Below are 17,106 nucleotides of genomic sequence, written 5' to 3'. Positions count from 1 at the left end.
AGCCAGACCGAGAGGGGACATCTCGTGGCGGCGATTGGTTCGAATCCCGCGGGTAACTCCTCGGCTTGGGGAACGGTCGTAAGCAGGGAAGAGCTCTTAGAGGCACAGAAATCAGACGGGTTATGTCAACGGGTGTCTGGAAAGCTGGCGGACAATAGTGCAGCTGACACCGGGAACGTTGACAGGGATTTTGATGGCTGCTTGGACTCATACTTGTTGAGTGATGACGGGCTCTTGCTGCGATACGTACCCGGCTTGGACGAGGAGGACGAGAGTGTTTCCCCTTTCAGGGTGGTGGTTCCAAGGAGACTGCGAAAGGTATTTATGCGGTACTTCCATGACTCAGCTCTGGCGGGTCACGGCAGCGGCAGCAAGACTTATCATAAGTTATGTCGTGTTGTGACTTGGCCGGGTATGAGGCAGGATGTTATGCGCTTTACCCGTAGCTGCCTGGTATGCCAGAAGGCAAAGCCTCGAGGTGGTAAGCCTCCTGGCATGTTGCAACCGGTTGTTAGTAGCTACCCTTGGCATATCGTAGCGTGTGACGTGATGGGACCATTTCCGAGAAGTCCACGCGGGAACCAGTACCTGTTGGTGGTCACTGATCATTTCTCTAAGTGGGTGGAGCTATTCCCGCTTAGGAAGCTGGTGTCGGAACGGATATGGGACCGGCTGCTTGAGACATTCTCACGGTTCGGCTTTCCGTCCCAGCTGATTACTGATAATGCTTCCTACTTCACAGGTAGGGTGTTCGTCGACTCCTGTGCGGCCCTAGGGATCCGGCACAAGAGAACGACTCCATATCATCCCCAGGCGAATATCACTGAAAGGGTGAACCGCAACCTAAAGAGCATGTTGGTGGCGTTAACCGACAAGCATAAGGATTGGGATGAGCGTCTACCTGAGTTGGGCTTTGCAACCAGGACGACGGTGAATAGGTCGACAGGGTTTTCTCCTGCGTACCTGAACTTCGGGAAGGACATTAGTTTTCCGATGGAGAACGTGCTGAGACAGACCACGCCGATTGCTCGTAGCCTGTCGAAGTACGCGAGCGAGTTGCGTAGTCGGCTCTCGGACGCGGTGACTTGCGCAAGAGAGAGCCTAGACATCGCTCGCACTGATCAGGCGCTTCAGTACGATAAGGGGCATCGTGCCCTGTCGTACGAAGTCGGGGATTTGGTCCTAAGGCGAACGCATCCACTGAGCAATGCTGCGATGGGTTTTGCAGCATCGTTGGCTCAGCGTTGGGAGGGGCCATTTCGGGTAGTATCCCGGGTATCCCGCCTGACATATCGAATCCGCCGTGTGGAAACGGGGGAGGAGGCTGGTCCCGTTCATGTTGGTGATTTAAAGCACTACCATGAACGCGATCAGGGGGCTGACTCTGAGGGCGGTGATGTGTCCAGAGAGCCGAAACAAAACTCGGGGGGTTCACACCCGAGGCGGCGTGCTAGGACGGTTTGTTCCACCCGCGGCGGAGCACGAGAAGCGGGAGAGCGGTCGCATGCATACAATTTGCGCGTTCGTTAACCATGCCGTGCTTCCGCACAACTGCTTGCAGGTTTCTTGGCAGCAGAGCACGACCTAAGGATGGTGCCCCCCGCTCCCGTTCCGGGAGCAGACGGGGTAGCGCATGGGACCGACGGGTGCTGGAGCGACCAGTCCAGCCCGCTCCTCCTCAACGCCGATCGGCAGCAACATGGACGGCGCAGGTTGGGGACACGACGGCCAGCTTCGTGTCCCACACGCGGTGGCGCCACCAGCCCAGGCCACTAAGGGGTGCAGATCCGGACGGCGTGGCTGCCACCTTCCGGGGGATGACTCTTCAAGACCGCTACCCCAGCGAGCCGGCCGCGGTCTACAGCGACGAGGAGGCTGCGCGTCTGTGCACCACGTGCGGGGGCCTGGTCATCGACCGGCCTACACACGTCAGAGGTCCCCGCCACGCTAGCGCCGTCGCTGCCCTCGCTGGAGCCACGCAGGGTACCCCGGACGCCACGCCGGCAGCACCCGCACCTGAGAGGCCTGTGGCACCTGCTGCGGTCACCGCAGACCTGGCCGTCGCAGCCGCCGTCGAAATCCTCCGGGCCTTCCGCCCGGACCTCATCGCCGGGACGGACCCCAGAGGGACAGCGCCCATCCTAGTGCCACAGCCGGCTGATCCCGCAGTCGTGCCTGTGACTACGGGCCAAGACCGTATGGCGGTCGACTCGTCGCCGAGCCCTGCGTCCCTGGACGAAGATCTCCTCAAATTCCTGGACCCCAAGACCGGGCCTTAGGTGGGGGGAGGTGTGGGGTCCTCCCTGGCACCCTCGTAGGAGGCTAGCACTCCGGATTGGCCTTGGGCGACCGCAAGTCCCCAAGGTCAAGGGAGGACCCCAGGAGGAGAAGGGACGCGGGGGAAAACAACGGGGACAGTGGGACAATCGGGCTGTGACGGTCGGTGTAGATAGTTGTGTGCTTTGGCGGCAGAGATTAAACCATGTAAGTCACATCTCTTGTGTCCGAGTCATTCTTGTTTGACAATAGGGAACGGCTTTTGGCTATTAGAGCACCCACGGAAGGGTTGAAGTTGACCGGGAGGCTTTAACCCGTATTTCCCATAGTTGTCATTGACTATACTCTATGTATTTGCTACCGTACGAGGAGAATAAGAGTAACTGTTTGTGCTCATCACTGTTATTACTAATTATTGTGGATTTATAGCCCTGTCACACGGGCAGTCTTCAATGACCACTGAAACCAACGACCATTTAAAGTGCGTGTAGTGCCACCTAGCGTGTAACGCGTCAACTTCTCAACAAGCATTGGATTCAATGTTTTCTGAGAGGTTGACGCATTACACACTAGGTAGTACTACCTGCATTTTCAATGGTCATTGATCTCAATAGTCGAAGACTGCCAGTGTGACAGTGGTATAAGATTGCTTTCCATTATTTCTTCACAGTAATGTGACCTTTACCAAGTACAAGAAACATTGTACAAATCCCATAGGGATGCAAATTTAAGGCAAGTCAGATGCAACCCCATATTTTTGCAAAATACAGGAGATTTTTTTTTCTTTACAGATTACAAAAGCAAAAACAGAGCAGCTCTGATGCGTTTTGTGGCGGAGATCCAGGGGGAAAGCGCATGCAACTAGTTACCTAAAATTCATTAACTAGCTACATATATAATTTGATGTTTTTGAAAAACGAAAGGATTGTAGGCAATCGGTATTTGAATAAACCCCCTTTTTTAAATATCCTGAAACGAGCACGTACTTTGAGATAGTATAAATTGTGTTTACTCCAACCAGCTCCATCGCTACAAAGCACATGGCTCTGTCACGCAAATGCCAGTCGCTCTCTTTGCTCAAGAAGAAAGTGGTTTCAGTTTTGGCTCATTTGCATAGCAAAATTTAACGGCTTATATCTCAAAGTACATGCACATTTCAGGATATTAAAAAAAGAGGATGATTTTAATTAATGGCTGGCTTAATTTTTGTGATTTCACATTTCTACAAAACCATTATTAATAATTGATGAAAATTAGGTAGTATCTATTTAGTCGTCCGTTACATGCGCTTTCTGAAAGGATGTCTGCCTGGCCGCATAGCATAACACATCTGCGCAATCTGTGTCTATGTAGCTCTCATATTTTTATTATAAACACTCTGTAAAGGATAAAAAAAATGCCCACTATATTGAAGATCTAAAAAGAGTGCAAAATTCACCCTGCACATCCATATCAGCTGAAATTGCAAGCTGACCGTGGAAGGGGGTCTGTAGCATGCAGAGAGCATGAAAATTTTTAAGACATGCATGTACATGATAAAATCCTGTTCTTGAAGTAGTTTTATGTAAAAGTTTCAGTTAATCTAATTTTCGCAAAAGGAATGTCAGATGTTCAATTTATTTTTAGGCAACATTTCATATTTTAGATCTGCCTGTTTAATTCCCTGCTAGATTCCCTGTTTAATAGACCATCTCCCACTGTGCTTAAATTCTTACTAATCCTCATAGTGGAAATTCATTCATTATCGACATAGAGCATTAGGAGCATGCACCACAGGAAGAGTAAAAACAGCGTACCTAACCGGTTGGCAGGATTTCTTTTGAAAAGTGCTCTCAATAAACTTTGTGCTTCCGGGCTCAGGAACTGCGGCATGCCAAGCTTAGCTCTGGTTGATGAAAAAACAAAGAAATGGTTCGGGACAAGAACAGTCAGTGAGCATACCAAAAATGATTTCTTGTTCAAATCACAGTCAATATCAAGATAAACGTTCACATATTTTCTAGGTGCCTGTGTTTTGCACTGAAGTATTTCATTTTATGAATTTCATGAGCACAGTATATTTAGACCCTTGCGTTTTCAGGGTGCAAGTTTTTTCAAAAATTGGGGAACAAAAATTTGGCTTTATTGCAATAGGGTAAAGGCTGGAGATATCAGTTGGAAAATGAACAGTGCTTCTTGCACTGAAGAACGGATGAACACAGGATGTTGAACCGCTGTGCTGAATGTGCAGTGCTTAGCGTTCTCCAGTGCCTGTTCTGGTGGCCGAATTTGCACTTTGGCAAGTTCCTTTCCATTTCTTTTCTTTTTTCCATTGAACCCAAATGATGATGCAAATCAAGGGAGTACGAACAGGTTTATCCCCAAGGCACAAGGCTCTAAGTATATTTGTTCATGGTAACTGAATGCATAAGGAAAGAGTAACATCTCATTAACAACAAAACTCCACGAGCACAATTTATTTTTGATTTTTTGCTTATATACTGCTACTGCAACAAGATGACTTTACTTAAACATCTTTTTCCTTTAAGCGGTCCAGTTCACGATGTCTGCCTGAAATTGAAAGAAGGTGTTCCTACGTTGTTGGTTTCTGTAACTTATTCTAAAAACTACGAGGTTCTGGTGAATGGAACTCTGCAAACAGTACCTATACATGGCTCAAAATTGAAAGTGACTACCTTAGTAACGAGACAATGATTCTGGTGTGTCCTCTGAAGTGGTGTACAAGCATATGTCTAGTAAAGCTTACCAATGAAGAAGCCCATGAAAGCAAAGGCTTTTGATGTGCCTAATAACGCAACGCACGGGCAAAAATAAAGGGAAGCTCACTTGAGGATTTGCAGCATGGTTTCCTTCCTGTTTGTCCCTTGAAACGGCAAGCCTCCGGTCAGCATTTCAAACTGACAAACAAAAAAATAGACATATATACCACTGCACTTTGCTCCTGGTATGAACTAATCGACAAACGCTCACCATGAGTACACCAAATGACCACCAGTCTGCTGCCATTGTATGTCCTTTTCTATTAATCACCTCTGGTGCCATGTACTCTATCGTACCACAGAAAGAGTATGCCTTCTGGTCGTTTAGGGCCTCTTTGCTTAGACCAAAGTCAGTGAGGCTGATGTGTCCATCTGAATCGAGCAATATACTGCAAAAGCACAGAATCAGCGCAAAATGCAACCTGAAACACTGTTAGCAAGACCACACCAGCATATAACTCAAAGCTTGTAGGATACTATGCAGGTCTGTCCTTGCTGTTAGAAGGAATGCATAAAGAACCCGATTCGGATGCCACATCACATAACTAATTGCCACTTAATTTTTGAAAACAAATTTAGTATCATTTGGCTCCCATAAATTTGCTTGACCTCAGCAATATCTATCCTAGTAAAAGAGAAAGAGGACCAAGAAAAAGTGACAGCAAAAATCGTTTTGGCTTACTTTTCAGGCTTAAGGTCCCTGTAGATAATGCCCAGACCATGCAAATGGTCCAATGCCAAGGCCAGCTCAGCCAGATAAAACTTCACATCTTCTTCAGTAAACATCACCTGTGATAAAAAATTGTGGTTAGGCAACAGCAGCTCACAGAGCCAGTTGTCAAGCCATTTACTTGCACGGTGAGCCATAAATGCAACAGTGCAACTCGGAATTTCCCAGGCTGGCACACTGATCTTGTGCAGAACATAGTTGACCCCACTGAATACGGTTACATCTGCAGCACCCCTTTACAGAGCGCAAGTTTTCGATCAATGTTGGAAGTGGAACAATACTTCCCACAGTGAGACAAACACATACTGCAAGCCTGGTGCTAAAGCAGCATTACATGGCTTACACAAACATGAATATATTTTGCACTATGCAACACCTCACTGTTTCTAGAGCTTTTCCTTTAATGTAATGGATAAGACTCAGCATCTTGCACTAACCTCCTTACTTAACCTTGTAAAGAGGTCCCCTCCTTTAAGAAAATCCAAGATCAGGTAGAGCTTCCCCTCAGTCTGAAATGCTATAGAAAACAAAATAACATTTAAGATAAATTATAATGACACAATCTCAAGAGATGGTGAAAGGCAGATTTTCAAAATCAGTATTACTAACCATAATGCAGCTTTACAACGAAAGGATGACGGACCTCCGCCAAAATGTCACGCTCCATCTTTGTTCGTAACCTGTCTCGAACTGTAAAGTGCGAAATAGAGCTATTGAGGAACAAGTTTAATCCTAATGTTAATCAATGCTAATGTTGACCAAGATTGTGATACAACAATTCTAGCTTGGAGAGTTGTCTAACACACCTCCAGCACATATATAAACCTACAGAGCTTCACATAGGCATATATCTTGCAGAATGCATATCTATCATGTGTGCGTACAAATAAACTATCAGCTATTCTTAACCTGCCCTTTTCGTGTCACAAATTCAAACTCAGAGAGCAGAGTAGTCACAGTCCACATTCACCTTTTAGGGTGGCCTTTTTGAGAACCTTCATCGCATAGAGCGTACCAGCATCTGGGCCAACTATTTTCTTTACAAGGAAGACCTGCAAACGAGAAGGCCAATTATTTGTCATTATGACACGTTAAACTTTGTTTTGTGGTACACTTCGTCCACTGAATTTTGTTCGACATGTCAGCAGTCGCATACTAGCACACACCTCTTTTGTGTCACGTTTGAAGGGAAAGCTCGCCCCTGACATCTTACAACTAAATATCTGTAACATTTGACTGCAAATGGCTTTCTTGCAAGTCCTTTTGCTTGAAGTCAATATTTTCCCAGAGTTTTGTATTTTGTCATGACAGTCATCAGCGGAGCTATGGGAAGGAGCAACCGGAGGACCTCCCCATCGGCTCGCATCATGTCTCCGTGACGTGTCAACGTGCTCTCCCCTTCCTTCTCCTCGTGTATTATCTGCAGCGAGTCACAGGGAATTTGGCAGCAGGAGAGAAGGAAGTCACACGACAAGGCTGCACCCACATTTCCTCATCTCCACAATGTGCATGAGTATTTCTGCGAGCAAATTTTGGACCTTGTGGATTCCAACGATTTATAATGCCGACAAGAAACAGCTCGAGTTGGTGAACAGTGGAGCAGGGATTCGATAGATACGGGAGAGAGGGCTATCCCTTTAACAAATAGCTTTCCTTTCTCCGTTTGCAGGGTGCCATTGGACAATGTTGCCAGCTTCTCCAAAGCAGATGTAAAAGCAGGAGTAAAGAAAGACAAACTTACAGTACTTTGTAGAATGATATTAAAAGTCGCAACACATATTTGACCTCCAGCTCGCAAGATAATCGATAGAATCTCGTAAATAATCACTAGGAAAAAAATGTGTCCTCACAGAGAAAATTCAGACCATTGCAAGTTGCATGTGCCAGCAAATTGTGTTTAGCATAACTATCAACAACAAGATACAGACAAAACACACACAATGAGCCGCTTTGTTTCGCCCCTACCTGATCTGTTTTTTAATGCTTTTATCAAGGTGAATAGTTACTAACAGGTCAAATGAGATGCTTTATGAGAGCATGAAAGACGCATGACTGGTGCAGTATCAAACCGTACAAACATTTTAAAGAAATTTTTGCCTGTAAATGGGCTACTTTGGAACATAGGAGAAAAGAAATATGTGAAGAAAATTGCCACTGCCAACTCCCAAAAAGCTACACCCTCCAGCAACCTGGCTCTTCATTGTAGAAGAGGTGGTTGCGACCAACTTTTTCATAAGACCGAAATAAAGGGAGCGTCAAGATAAAAGAGTACCCGCGAGCTGATAGAGGCCTTTGTAATGAAAACAGCTGGGTCAGCGAAGTGTGCAAGCCAATCGTCCTTGGCCTTGTTTAATAACGAATTTGAATTTTCAGACAAGTTTCCAATGTAAGCTGTGTTTTCGGTTGTAATCAGGCTTGTAACATGCCTCCTTCATTCCTTTTTGGTGCATTAAACTCTCAGTTGATAGTGCGCGTCCGTCCTGTTTGCATCATATTTCAGCACTTTTTTCAGTATGCATGTGAAGAAACTAACTATTTCAGCATAGCAAACTGCCTTATGCTGTACTCCATGGTTAGCTGCAAGTCGTGCACCAATGGACCCTTTTCACATACGCTTCGTATCCTGGCAGCTCCCCAGCAAACCACACTCGGTGCGCGCCAAAATAAATCCACGTGGATAGCACAAAGGACCAAAATCGGTCCGGAGCAGGACCGACAAGCTTGTACCGTTCGTGCGGCCTCCCCACTGGTCCCCATGTCTGTCATCCCCACACTGCACCATCTAGTGAAGACTGAGATAACCCTCTCTGGCACCTCAAGGTCAAGCGCATAGGCCGTTGTGAAAAAGGTCCATTGCATGCACACCACACTTTTCAGCCTCTCCGAAGCACAGTTTGTTAGTGGTTTTAACAGTGAGGTATTTCAGCAAAATCTATAGTCAACCTTTCCCGATCTTTCTGTGCAAAGTTTTATAGAACTGCTACAAGTTGAGATGCAGCAGCATGTTCATCCTCGTAGAGAATAGCTACAAAGATAGCAGCAACAAATAATGTGCTCAGCATCCATTCTGTTGACACAAAAGATTAATAGAACTGTCGATGGTACCTTTCCAAAGGAGCCTTGCCCCAAAACTTTAAGTAGTTTGAACTGACTTGGGTCTCCCTTAGGATGGCCTTCCTTGGTGACATTTGTCAGCTCAAATTCGTGAGTGCCTTCGGCAGTGTCGCCCGTTTCCATGTCGGCGCCCTGAAATTGCGTTGGTGGAAACACACATGTGAAATATATTGCACGCAGGAATTCCAATATAGGTACCTACCATGGAAGCCATATTAACATTCTCAGATAAAATAGAGGAAAATATTTGAGCATGTGTCGGTGAATACCCATACTTAAAGGGGTTCTGAAACCATTTCCAAGCTTCTGAAGAAATCACCTGGTACATATTGATCTATGTGTACTGAACATGCACATCAAAACGCTATGTCTCTGCGATCTTGCGTTACGAAGCTACTGCAATCCAATGGACGCGCGCTGAGCGGACTCCTCCATTGCTCTCAGCTCTAAACCTCCTCGACCGTTTTCGGAATGAAATCTTATGTTCGGAAAAGGAAGCACATTTTTTTCCCATTTCCACGACGACGTAAGCTGTTGTAGAGGGGGAGACGGCCGCCGGACTGGTTTTGGCACGGTGACACTAGGGAACTTCGGGCAAACGCGTACACCTAAAACATCACTCCCTGTTCGTCTGCCAATATCTCTCAGCGCTGTTTGGCACTGCCGTCGACGGTGGCTTTAAAAAAAATGCAGTTTTAAAAACCCAATTGTAAGAAAATCGTTCAAGTGATGAATGTGGGACTTTCCGTGTCGGCTCCATGGACTACAATGCATGAAACGATGCCATACGTTTAGTGGGTTACATTTGGTTTCTCAACCCCTTTAAGGACACCAAGAATGAGAAGAGACTTAGCACAAGAAAAACCTCAAATTTAGAGTTTCTTTCCATGTTTCTTGATCACGGGAACAAATAGCAAATGATTGCATGCACCACACTAGCGATGGCTAAACCAAGCGAATTTGTTGGCACAGACCAGAAATTAAGAACAGTATTGGAAGTCTTTGCATTAGGGATAGGCAGCCTTTAGGAACATCCAATAGCACCCAGATGTGTTCCAGAATCAGGACATAGGACACACTGGCTTTTTTATTCCAATGATTCTTACTAAATTCCAATGTACAGAAAAACAACCTGTTGCTATACACGATGAAATAGATCCAATAGCTTACTCACCTGGGTTTCATCACTGTCATCCACAACCATCTCTTCGCCTGGTGGCCCCTAGGGGAAAAATGATTAAATATTATTTTTTAACAGAAGAAACAACACCATATTTGAAGGAGCGATAAGATGCAGGCTAGCTGGTTGTACAAATTATCGAGAATTTGTTGTCCGGTGTATGTCTATTCCTTGTCTCGAGGTTCCCTTCCAACTAATATAAAGTTGCAGGACTTTGACACCAGCCATTGTTAGAAGTTTAAAAAAGAACAAGCTTGCATGTTCATATCAGTGGGGCAATTGTTTGTCACGAATGCTGAGGGGAAAAGGCGAGATGGAGAAGTATGTGAGAAAAAAAAAGCGATAAAAGAAGGGCTTAAGAATAAAATACAAAGAAACTAAAGAAAGGAAATCAATATCCCCCCTTATGTTGGCATAGCCACAGCCACCCTATAGACAAGTGGTATGTTTACTTGATGTGCTGAGCTGAACTGTGGGTGTCATGACAGAAAAGCCTGAGCATGGGCAACACTTTCGCGGGACAGCATTTTGTTCACGTGCTGATGGCAGTGTCCATGTAAGCAACTAAATGTCCAACTTTTAATTGTGCTTTCACATGTTATGCCAAACGGTATAACTACTCAATTCAAGAGGAAAAGACCGACAACACAGAGACAGATCCGTCTTGTCTGTGCCATTTTACTGTCAAATACTGCAAATCTCTCCCAAGTAACCTTGGCAGGTACATAACCCCAATAATTTTTTTCACTGTGTTGAAAAGTGAACAATAAAATACAACATTAAAGTATGCAAAGTGATGCTCTAATGGCCAGTTTTGCATTCTTGGTCAATCTTCATTCGAATTGCTTCACTGTGATGATTCTCCTCATGTTTTCTCTACTAGTGCGACTTATTACCACTTGTTGAAAGCGACTTTTAGACATTTGTAGACATCCTCGTTCTGTCTAAATCCTTTTCCCGTGTCCTCATCCTCAAGAAAATGCTACCGGTAGTGAATGCCTTTGCTGTTACATAATTAGTATGATCACCATGAAAACGGGAACTTATATAGTCAAGAACTGTTCGACTTGTGTATGCAAATGCCCATAACAGTTATGCAATTATTGACGAAGTACTACTCTCTACGCAGTCAGCTCGAAGCAAGTACACACAATAAAACAAACACTACACATTTACCCTGTCCGTGTGCTGAGTAAAACGTGAGTATTGAATGCTAAAAAGGAAAAAAGAAAGCACAGTGCACAGACTAGCAACAACGCGGTAAGATGTTCGCTGCTGTAAGCATCATAACGACACTCGTACGTCGAGTTGTGTTTGCGTTGAGCCTCCGCAGGGTGCCCCTTGGTGCGGAGAATTTTGTACTGGCTCAATTAATATAGGACCGGCAAACATATGCGAACGTAAAACACTAGGCCTTTAAACTTGTGTTTTGGCTCCTATGCCGGGCAAGTGTTGGAGCTACGAGCATAACCTACAAACCCAATAGCGCAATATCGCAGGACTTACCCCGCATTCTGTTTTTATCTGTACCCAGGGGTCCGCCGCGAGCTGGGCCAACGGCATTATACTCGCCAGTGTCAATTGTAAATTGAAGAAGTCTTCCACTTGCTTGTACACATATATGCTTTTATAATCTGCTTCCTGGCGGCAACTTCCGCCAAGATGGCGCACACGTTCGGAAACGGAACCGACGGAACTGTTGATACCACGTGAACAATTACGGACAGACTTTTTTTCTTTTTGTTGTATTTTTTTTTTGCGTATGTATATTGCGTATGTATATATATGTATATTACGTGGTTTGCATACACTGACTTCTCGATCTTGCTTGTTTTAAGGAACGGTTGTAGAAAAATAATAGGTATTTCTCTGATGATGCGAAAGACCCTATCGACAGACAAAAACATACTTGTGCTTGCCCGGGTCCTGCGTCGTCTGTGTCTGGCAACGTGTGCGCAATATTTTGGTTTCGTTCTCATGTTGCCTTGTGAGCGATTTTGGGTACAGGAGCAGTAGTGTAGCTCCATCTCAACTATCTTGTGCAGTTAAATACTTCTTTTACCTCTTTTCTGTGTGCGTCGTGCTTCCTTTTTAGCAAAACCAATCATCCCACATCTTCATTTTAGTCCTCTGTTCCCCTATACTGTTCGAGATGTCCGACGATGATCGAGATGACATACCGATGGTCAGGGCATTTAGCGTGGAAGAGACAGGAGAAGAATTCGACCTTGACATCCCACCTACAACTGGCAATGAGTATCTCAGACGTGTCCAGTAAGTCACCTCGTGCAACTTGCGTACTGTTAATGGTTGTTGCTCTTTATTTTTGTATTCAGATTGTTCTACTCCTTTCAGAAGAGAAGCCAAAACCTGTCCAGATGTGGTGGTTGCCAATCTAGACGTCAGCAAATTTTCGAGCAAGCAAACGGTGACTGTAAATGATGTAAGCGTCGATGGTTGCTCCTATGTCCATGGTGCATTTCCACTTTTCAGGGGAGGCTGCATGTGCGGATAATTTTCGTAGTAAATTTCACTTCTGTCTGTAAACTCATGCCCCCTGTTGCATATTCAGACAAATGCACACACACGTTGACACAGGGACATTTGTCAACAAACACATACCTTTGATAATTCTCAACTCACTACGCTGTGATCATCCCCTCAAATTCAACAGTATAAGTGTGGATCATTTGCCTCCTTGACCTCATTTGTGCCTTCTACCGTTAGGGACAGGAATGTCCTCCCACCAGCCATAGTCTCAATCACTAACCCCTATAAGTTCAAAGAAGCTGTATTTGCATATGCCTCTCCCACTTGATTACTTCATTACCTCATATCAACACAATATGTTATGACATTGTTTATAGCAATTTGCATTGTTTGATGTGTTTGTATTGTGCTGTATACTTAGTGTATCAGCATTTTTGCCTACTCCGTTATGTAACGCCCCGGTAGGAGGTCCTTAATGTACGTTAAATAAATAAATAATTCAGCATCATCATGTTGAGTTATCAAATTGCCACATAGGCTCTGCATACACAACAGGCATACTTCTAAATGAATAATAATAATAATAATTAAAAAAAACACAACACTTTTGCATCTCCCATGGCACCTGTTTCTTTTTTTTTCTTGTCTGAGGTATTACCAATGTCTGCTTCTGCAACCCCTTGGTTCCTATTCATTGTCTTAGATGCATGTTTGACAGGTGGCTTGACCATCAAACAACAAATTTCTGCATGCAAGTGCACATAAATGCCTATGGCATTCCTCGAATTAGTAGAAGCTAGCAGAAGGCATATATTGACTAGGGGAACAGTGCTGTGGTTGTTCCCATGCAGAGGCATGTCAGAATCAAAAGTTGTCTTCCTGTATTTTATTACAAATGGTTTTTCACCACAAGGATGCAGATTCTGCATTGTGGGCCTTTTGAAATGGTTTTGACAGGGGGTGCCCTTAACTTAAGAAAACTTATTGAGGTGCTGCCTTGTGGTCCTAACACCAATGTTGCCAGGTGGTCACTGTTACATTGTTTCTGTTATACGCAGAACAACGAATGCACCCCTCCACCCAAAGGCTTTGCTCCCCCCTTGAAGTGGCAACAAGAGCAAGTTGCAAACTTCTCTGCAGTGAGGCAGGTAATGTATGCTACACATGAATAGAAACAGCACATGGCTTGCATCTATATCTATATCAATAATGCTTTCAATACAAGGTTGCCACACCCTAAACTTTCACCTCAGTAACAAATTTTTACCTGATCGGTACGAAGGCATTCTCAAAAAGAAAAAAAAAAAAGTTTGTATGATTCTTGCTTTTTTAAATCATGACTGAAACACTGGAATTTCTTCATCACTTGACATTAACATGTTGAGTGTTTCCTGCTGGGAAAGAACTCGCTGAAAGCAGTAACGAAGCCTCAGATATTGAAGTGGAAAAAAAGGGATGTTTGAGGAGTGACGCACATGGACTGGCTTTAAATGTGACATACTATATTGGCCTCGTGTGTCACGTAAAAATTCTCTCTTTGCGTACATTCTTAGACAGGCACATATGTTCATAATTTCAGAAACTTGCAAGATACAAGGCAGTCATGAAGAAGAACAAAGTCAAACCCCCCATAAGATTGGTAAGTCGGAATATGTTGCTGTTCGTATGTGTGACACGAAGTTTATGGAAAGGCAGCATGCCTACCAGAAAGACCAGCAAGTTGCACCACTGTCTATACGCCTGGACTTGGACTTGTAGTGGCGGGATAATGTACACAGTTGCTCACATCCACCTTGCATTACCCGTGTTTAAAAATGTCACATTGCTCCCATTTTATATATGATGGAACAAATCGTTCCGCCGTCTTTCTAACTTTGCTTTATTTTGCTATTGTTGAAGCCAAAGATAGATGACAAAACCAAATGGAGGAGCCTTTGCTGTGGACAAGAGACAAACAATGAACCGCTGTTGAGTATAATAGGAAATCTTCCACAGGTAGGCACAGAAGAAATGCAGTGACGGCAAACATAGCTTTTCAGCCAGCAGTGATAAGCTCCAGCATTCCACTAATCTTGTTTCAATGTTGTTCGACAATTGTAGCACAACATAGAGAGACTGATAAGCTATCACACGGAATGGATCCGAGATTCCGGCTTTGTGAGCCACATGGTAAGAAAATGGTCACTTCCATAAAGTGAAATATATGTTGAGGCTGTCTGCAAATTGAACTTTATATTGGTATACAGTCGCCGGCCGATTTTTCGGACTTGAAGGAGCCACAAAATCGGTCCAAATTATCGAGCAGTTCGAATTTTTAGACAAAGGCTTAAATCTGCAATGCTTCAAAAAAACTTTTATGTGAGCTCTCACACTGTCTTGAAATAACTGTCGATAGGAGCTTGCTTCGCTGCACGGACATGGGATAACACATCTCATCGAATTTCTGCTAGCGTAGCCTTGTTGCGATATGTACTTCCATGAGCATAGTAACGGTCGTAAGGATCACCGCGGTTGACAGAGCCGCGACGGTAAACTCTTCGTCACTGCCACTGTCGTCTGAACCTTCCAGCGGCAGATTGAGAAACGGAGAGGCAACGTACACGCTATAACCTCCGCCTTCGTTTCCTTTTGCAGCGTGGTCCGAAATGGCGTGGTCTTGGCTCTTGGAAGACAAAGTCCAAAGAAATAGGCATGCTCGGAGCAAAATGAGTACGAGAATCCTGGGTAGTCTGTTGAAACACGGGCAGAAATATAAGAAGCGGAAGTACATTGGCTCTGTGGGGTGTTTGACAGCTCCAAGAGTTTTGCCCGAATTTTTGGAGTACGAAATATCAGTCGGCGACTGTATTATGAATAGAGCCTGAAGTTTTCGGGAAATATTTTTTTCTAAATTCGGGGGGGTAAAAATCGGATAAATAAATATGTGCTCTAAATTGATGCGAATTCGGGTGAAAAAACTTCCAGTATGCTAAATTCGAGGAGAAATCGGGCTCAGTTACTCAAACTAAGTGTAGTGGTTTGGTACAGTGATGGAACTGCATTAGCTGCCAAATAAGTACGTTTGTGTGTTCCTACAGAGATCCCAGTGAGGGCAATTTGCCGGGTAAAAATCGGGTTTCTCCCTAAAGCGGCAACCTTCAATTCGGGGTGCAAATTCGAGGAAGAATCGGGTAAAACCCTAAAACTTCAGGCTGTAATTATGAAGAGTTGGGTACACTGCATTAAATACAGCACAATTAAATGCATACATAGCATGTACCTGGAATTATAAAACAAACTGTTTGTACAGCCATTTTTCTTTGTGGATATTATATTTACTCCGACGTTAATACTTGGAATAGCCTCCATTTGCTATTGATTAACAAAGACTATCGCTTCATTTCAAACATTCACTATTTGCAAGACATCTACAAGTGGGTAACAAGAGTGATCTTTTTCCTGCTCCATTGTAAGCTTGCTGCTCCTGAGGGCACGTTTGTGTTCATTGCATAAATGGGGAATTGCAGCAGGGCACCACTATTTGAACAGCAGGCATACAACCTGAGCAAATTTCTGAAGTCTGTTCCAACTTTCTAAGACCCTTTATGTTGTAGTCCTAATGAAACAGTTGCATAGTTAATCAACAATGCATAACTAAACCAGTAGTTATGCATTCATGATGCGTTTGTGACTAGCATCATGCTAGCATATGTTTTGTATGGCTAACACTCATGTATCCTACAGGGAAAGTGGCTATATGCACTACTGGCATGTTTGGAAAAGCCTCTGCATCCTGAGGCATGCTTCCACATTAGAGCACTGGCAAGGGCCTGTTCTTCATCCAGGAGCACTTTGGTAGGCTTGCTAGTTCCACAAAATTGATTACCCCACATAAACTCATCAAGTAAAGGTGTTGAAGGGTGTCCTTGAAGCACATAAGCAAAGCGTGTTTGCTTACACGGTGCAGCGTACACACTGCTAAGTGCGGCATGCCAGCACCGATTGAATTATCAAAGAATCTTGGGAAAATTCCATCTGGTCACCCAAAGGCCCATTGGTTCCAACTGAAGATGAGCAGTACGCAACTGAGGACAACGTGGCTTGTCCTACTGTTTGTCTCACTAAAAGCTTGAAGCCACACAGCAAACCTGTCTTGACTGTACACCTTGAACCTTTGTTAGTAAAGTTGGGGTAATTGAGCCTGTAACAGGATGCTGTCAATTTTTTCTGGCCTAAATTGCACTTCAAGTATTTTCACTGATGTAGTGACTCAAGGTGCAGTTTATATGATGGCCTTAGCTCTACCTTATGGAACCTGTGCTGCATGCCCTGCCATAATGCTTGCAGAATGTTTGTAAAATGCCTGTAATATGTTTTGTGCTCACTATTTCTTCAACTGCAGGTCTCTGCTGAAGATGAATGCCTGGTCCCTTTGAATCTGCTCATCTGCCTGATTGCCTACTACTTCAGTCAGCAAGATTTAGCAGATGAGCCTTCCTGACAAGTGCATTGCATATCACCACCTTCTCTTGGTTTTTAAATGCATAACACAATCATAAATCAATCTGAAACTCTGA

At 44.4% G+C, this 17,106-nt stretch overlaps 2 protein-coding genes across 7 annotated transcripts in view; one reads left to right on the top strand and one right to left on the bottom strand.

The window, feature by feature from the left end:
• The window catches only part of LOC135401022 (ribosomal protein S6 kinase alpha-2-like), a 25,243-nt gene extending 13,486 nt beyond the window's left edge, over nt 1–11,757 (bottom strand). For both annotated transcript variants that reach the window (XM_064633124.1, XM_064633125.1), the window contains exons 1-10: nt 11,567–11,757; nt 10,055–10,102; nt 8,872–9,012; nt 6,737–6,818; nt 6,376–6,456; nt 6,204–6,283; nt 5,719–5,825; nt 5,248–5,425; nt 5,104–5,174; nt 4,074–4,162 (exon numbers count right to left, since the gene is read on the bottom strand). In XM_064633124.1, coding sequence (XP_064489194.1) covers nt 4,074–4,162; nt 5,104–5,174; nt 5,248–5,425; nt 5,719–5,825; nt 6,204–6,283; nt 6,376–6,456; nt 6,737–6,818; nt 8,872–9,012; nt 10,055–10,102; nt 11,567–11,623 — 934 coding nt within the window. In that variant the 5' untranslated portion in view covers nt 11,624–11,757. The remainder of the gene's footprint in view (nt 1–4,073; nt 4,163–5,103; nt 5,175–5,247; nt 5,426–5,718; nt 5,826–6,203; nt 6,284–6,375; nt 6,457–6,736; nt 6,819–8,871; nt 9,013–10,054; nt 10,103–11,566) is intronic.
• LOC135401023 (gem-associated protein 2-like) lies at nt 10,515–17,106 on the top strand. 5 transcript variants are annotated; one of them, XM_064633126.1, is made up of 9 exons: nt 10,515–10,781; nt 12,187–12,334; nt 12,416–12,503; nt 13,609–13,698; nt 14,130–14,189; nt 14,450–14,545; nt 14,651–14,719; nt 16,274–16,384; nt 16,932–17,106. In XM_064633126.1, exons 1-9 carry the CDS (start codon nt 10,661–10,663, stop codon nt 17,028–17,030), a joined length of 882 nt encoding a protein of 293 aa, XP_064489196.1. In that variant the 5' UTR covers nt 10,515–10,660; the 3' UTR covers nt 17,031–17,106. The 5 variants fall into 5 exon arrangements, with proteins under 5 accessions (XP_064489196.1, XP_064489198.1, XP_064489200.1 ...); XM_064633128.1 differs by lacking the exon at nt 16,932–17,106 and adding an exon at nt 15,185–15,259 and having other exon boundaries at nt 16,274–16,372; XM_064633130.1 differs by lacking the exon at nt 10,515–10,781 and adding an exon at nt 11,763–11,833.

This window comes from Ornithodoros turicata, chromosome 7 (genome assembly GCF_037126465.1).
Source record: "Ornithodoros turicata isolate Travis chromosome 7, ASM3712646v1, whole genome shotgun sequence".
In the NCBI taxonomy this organism is placed as follows: Eukaryota; Metazoa; Arthropoda; class Arachnida; order Ixodida; family Argasidae; genus Ornithodoros; species Ornithodoros turicata.
Note: the sequence above shows the minus strand (reverse complement) of the source record. Positions and strands in the feature narration are given on the sequence as shown.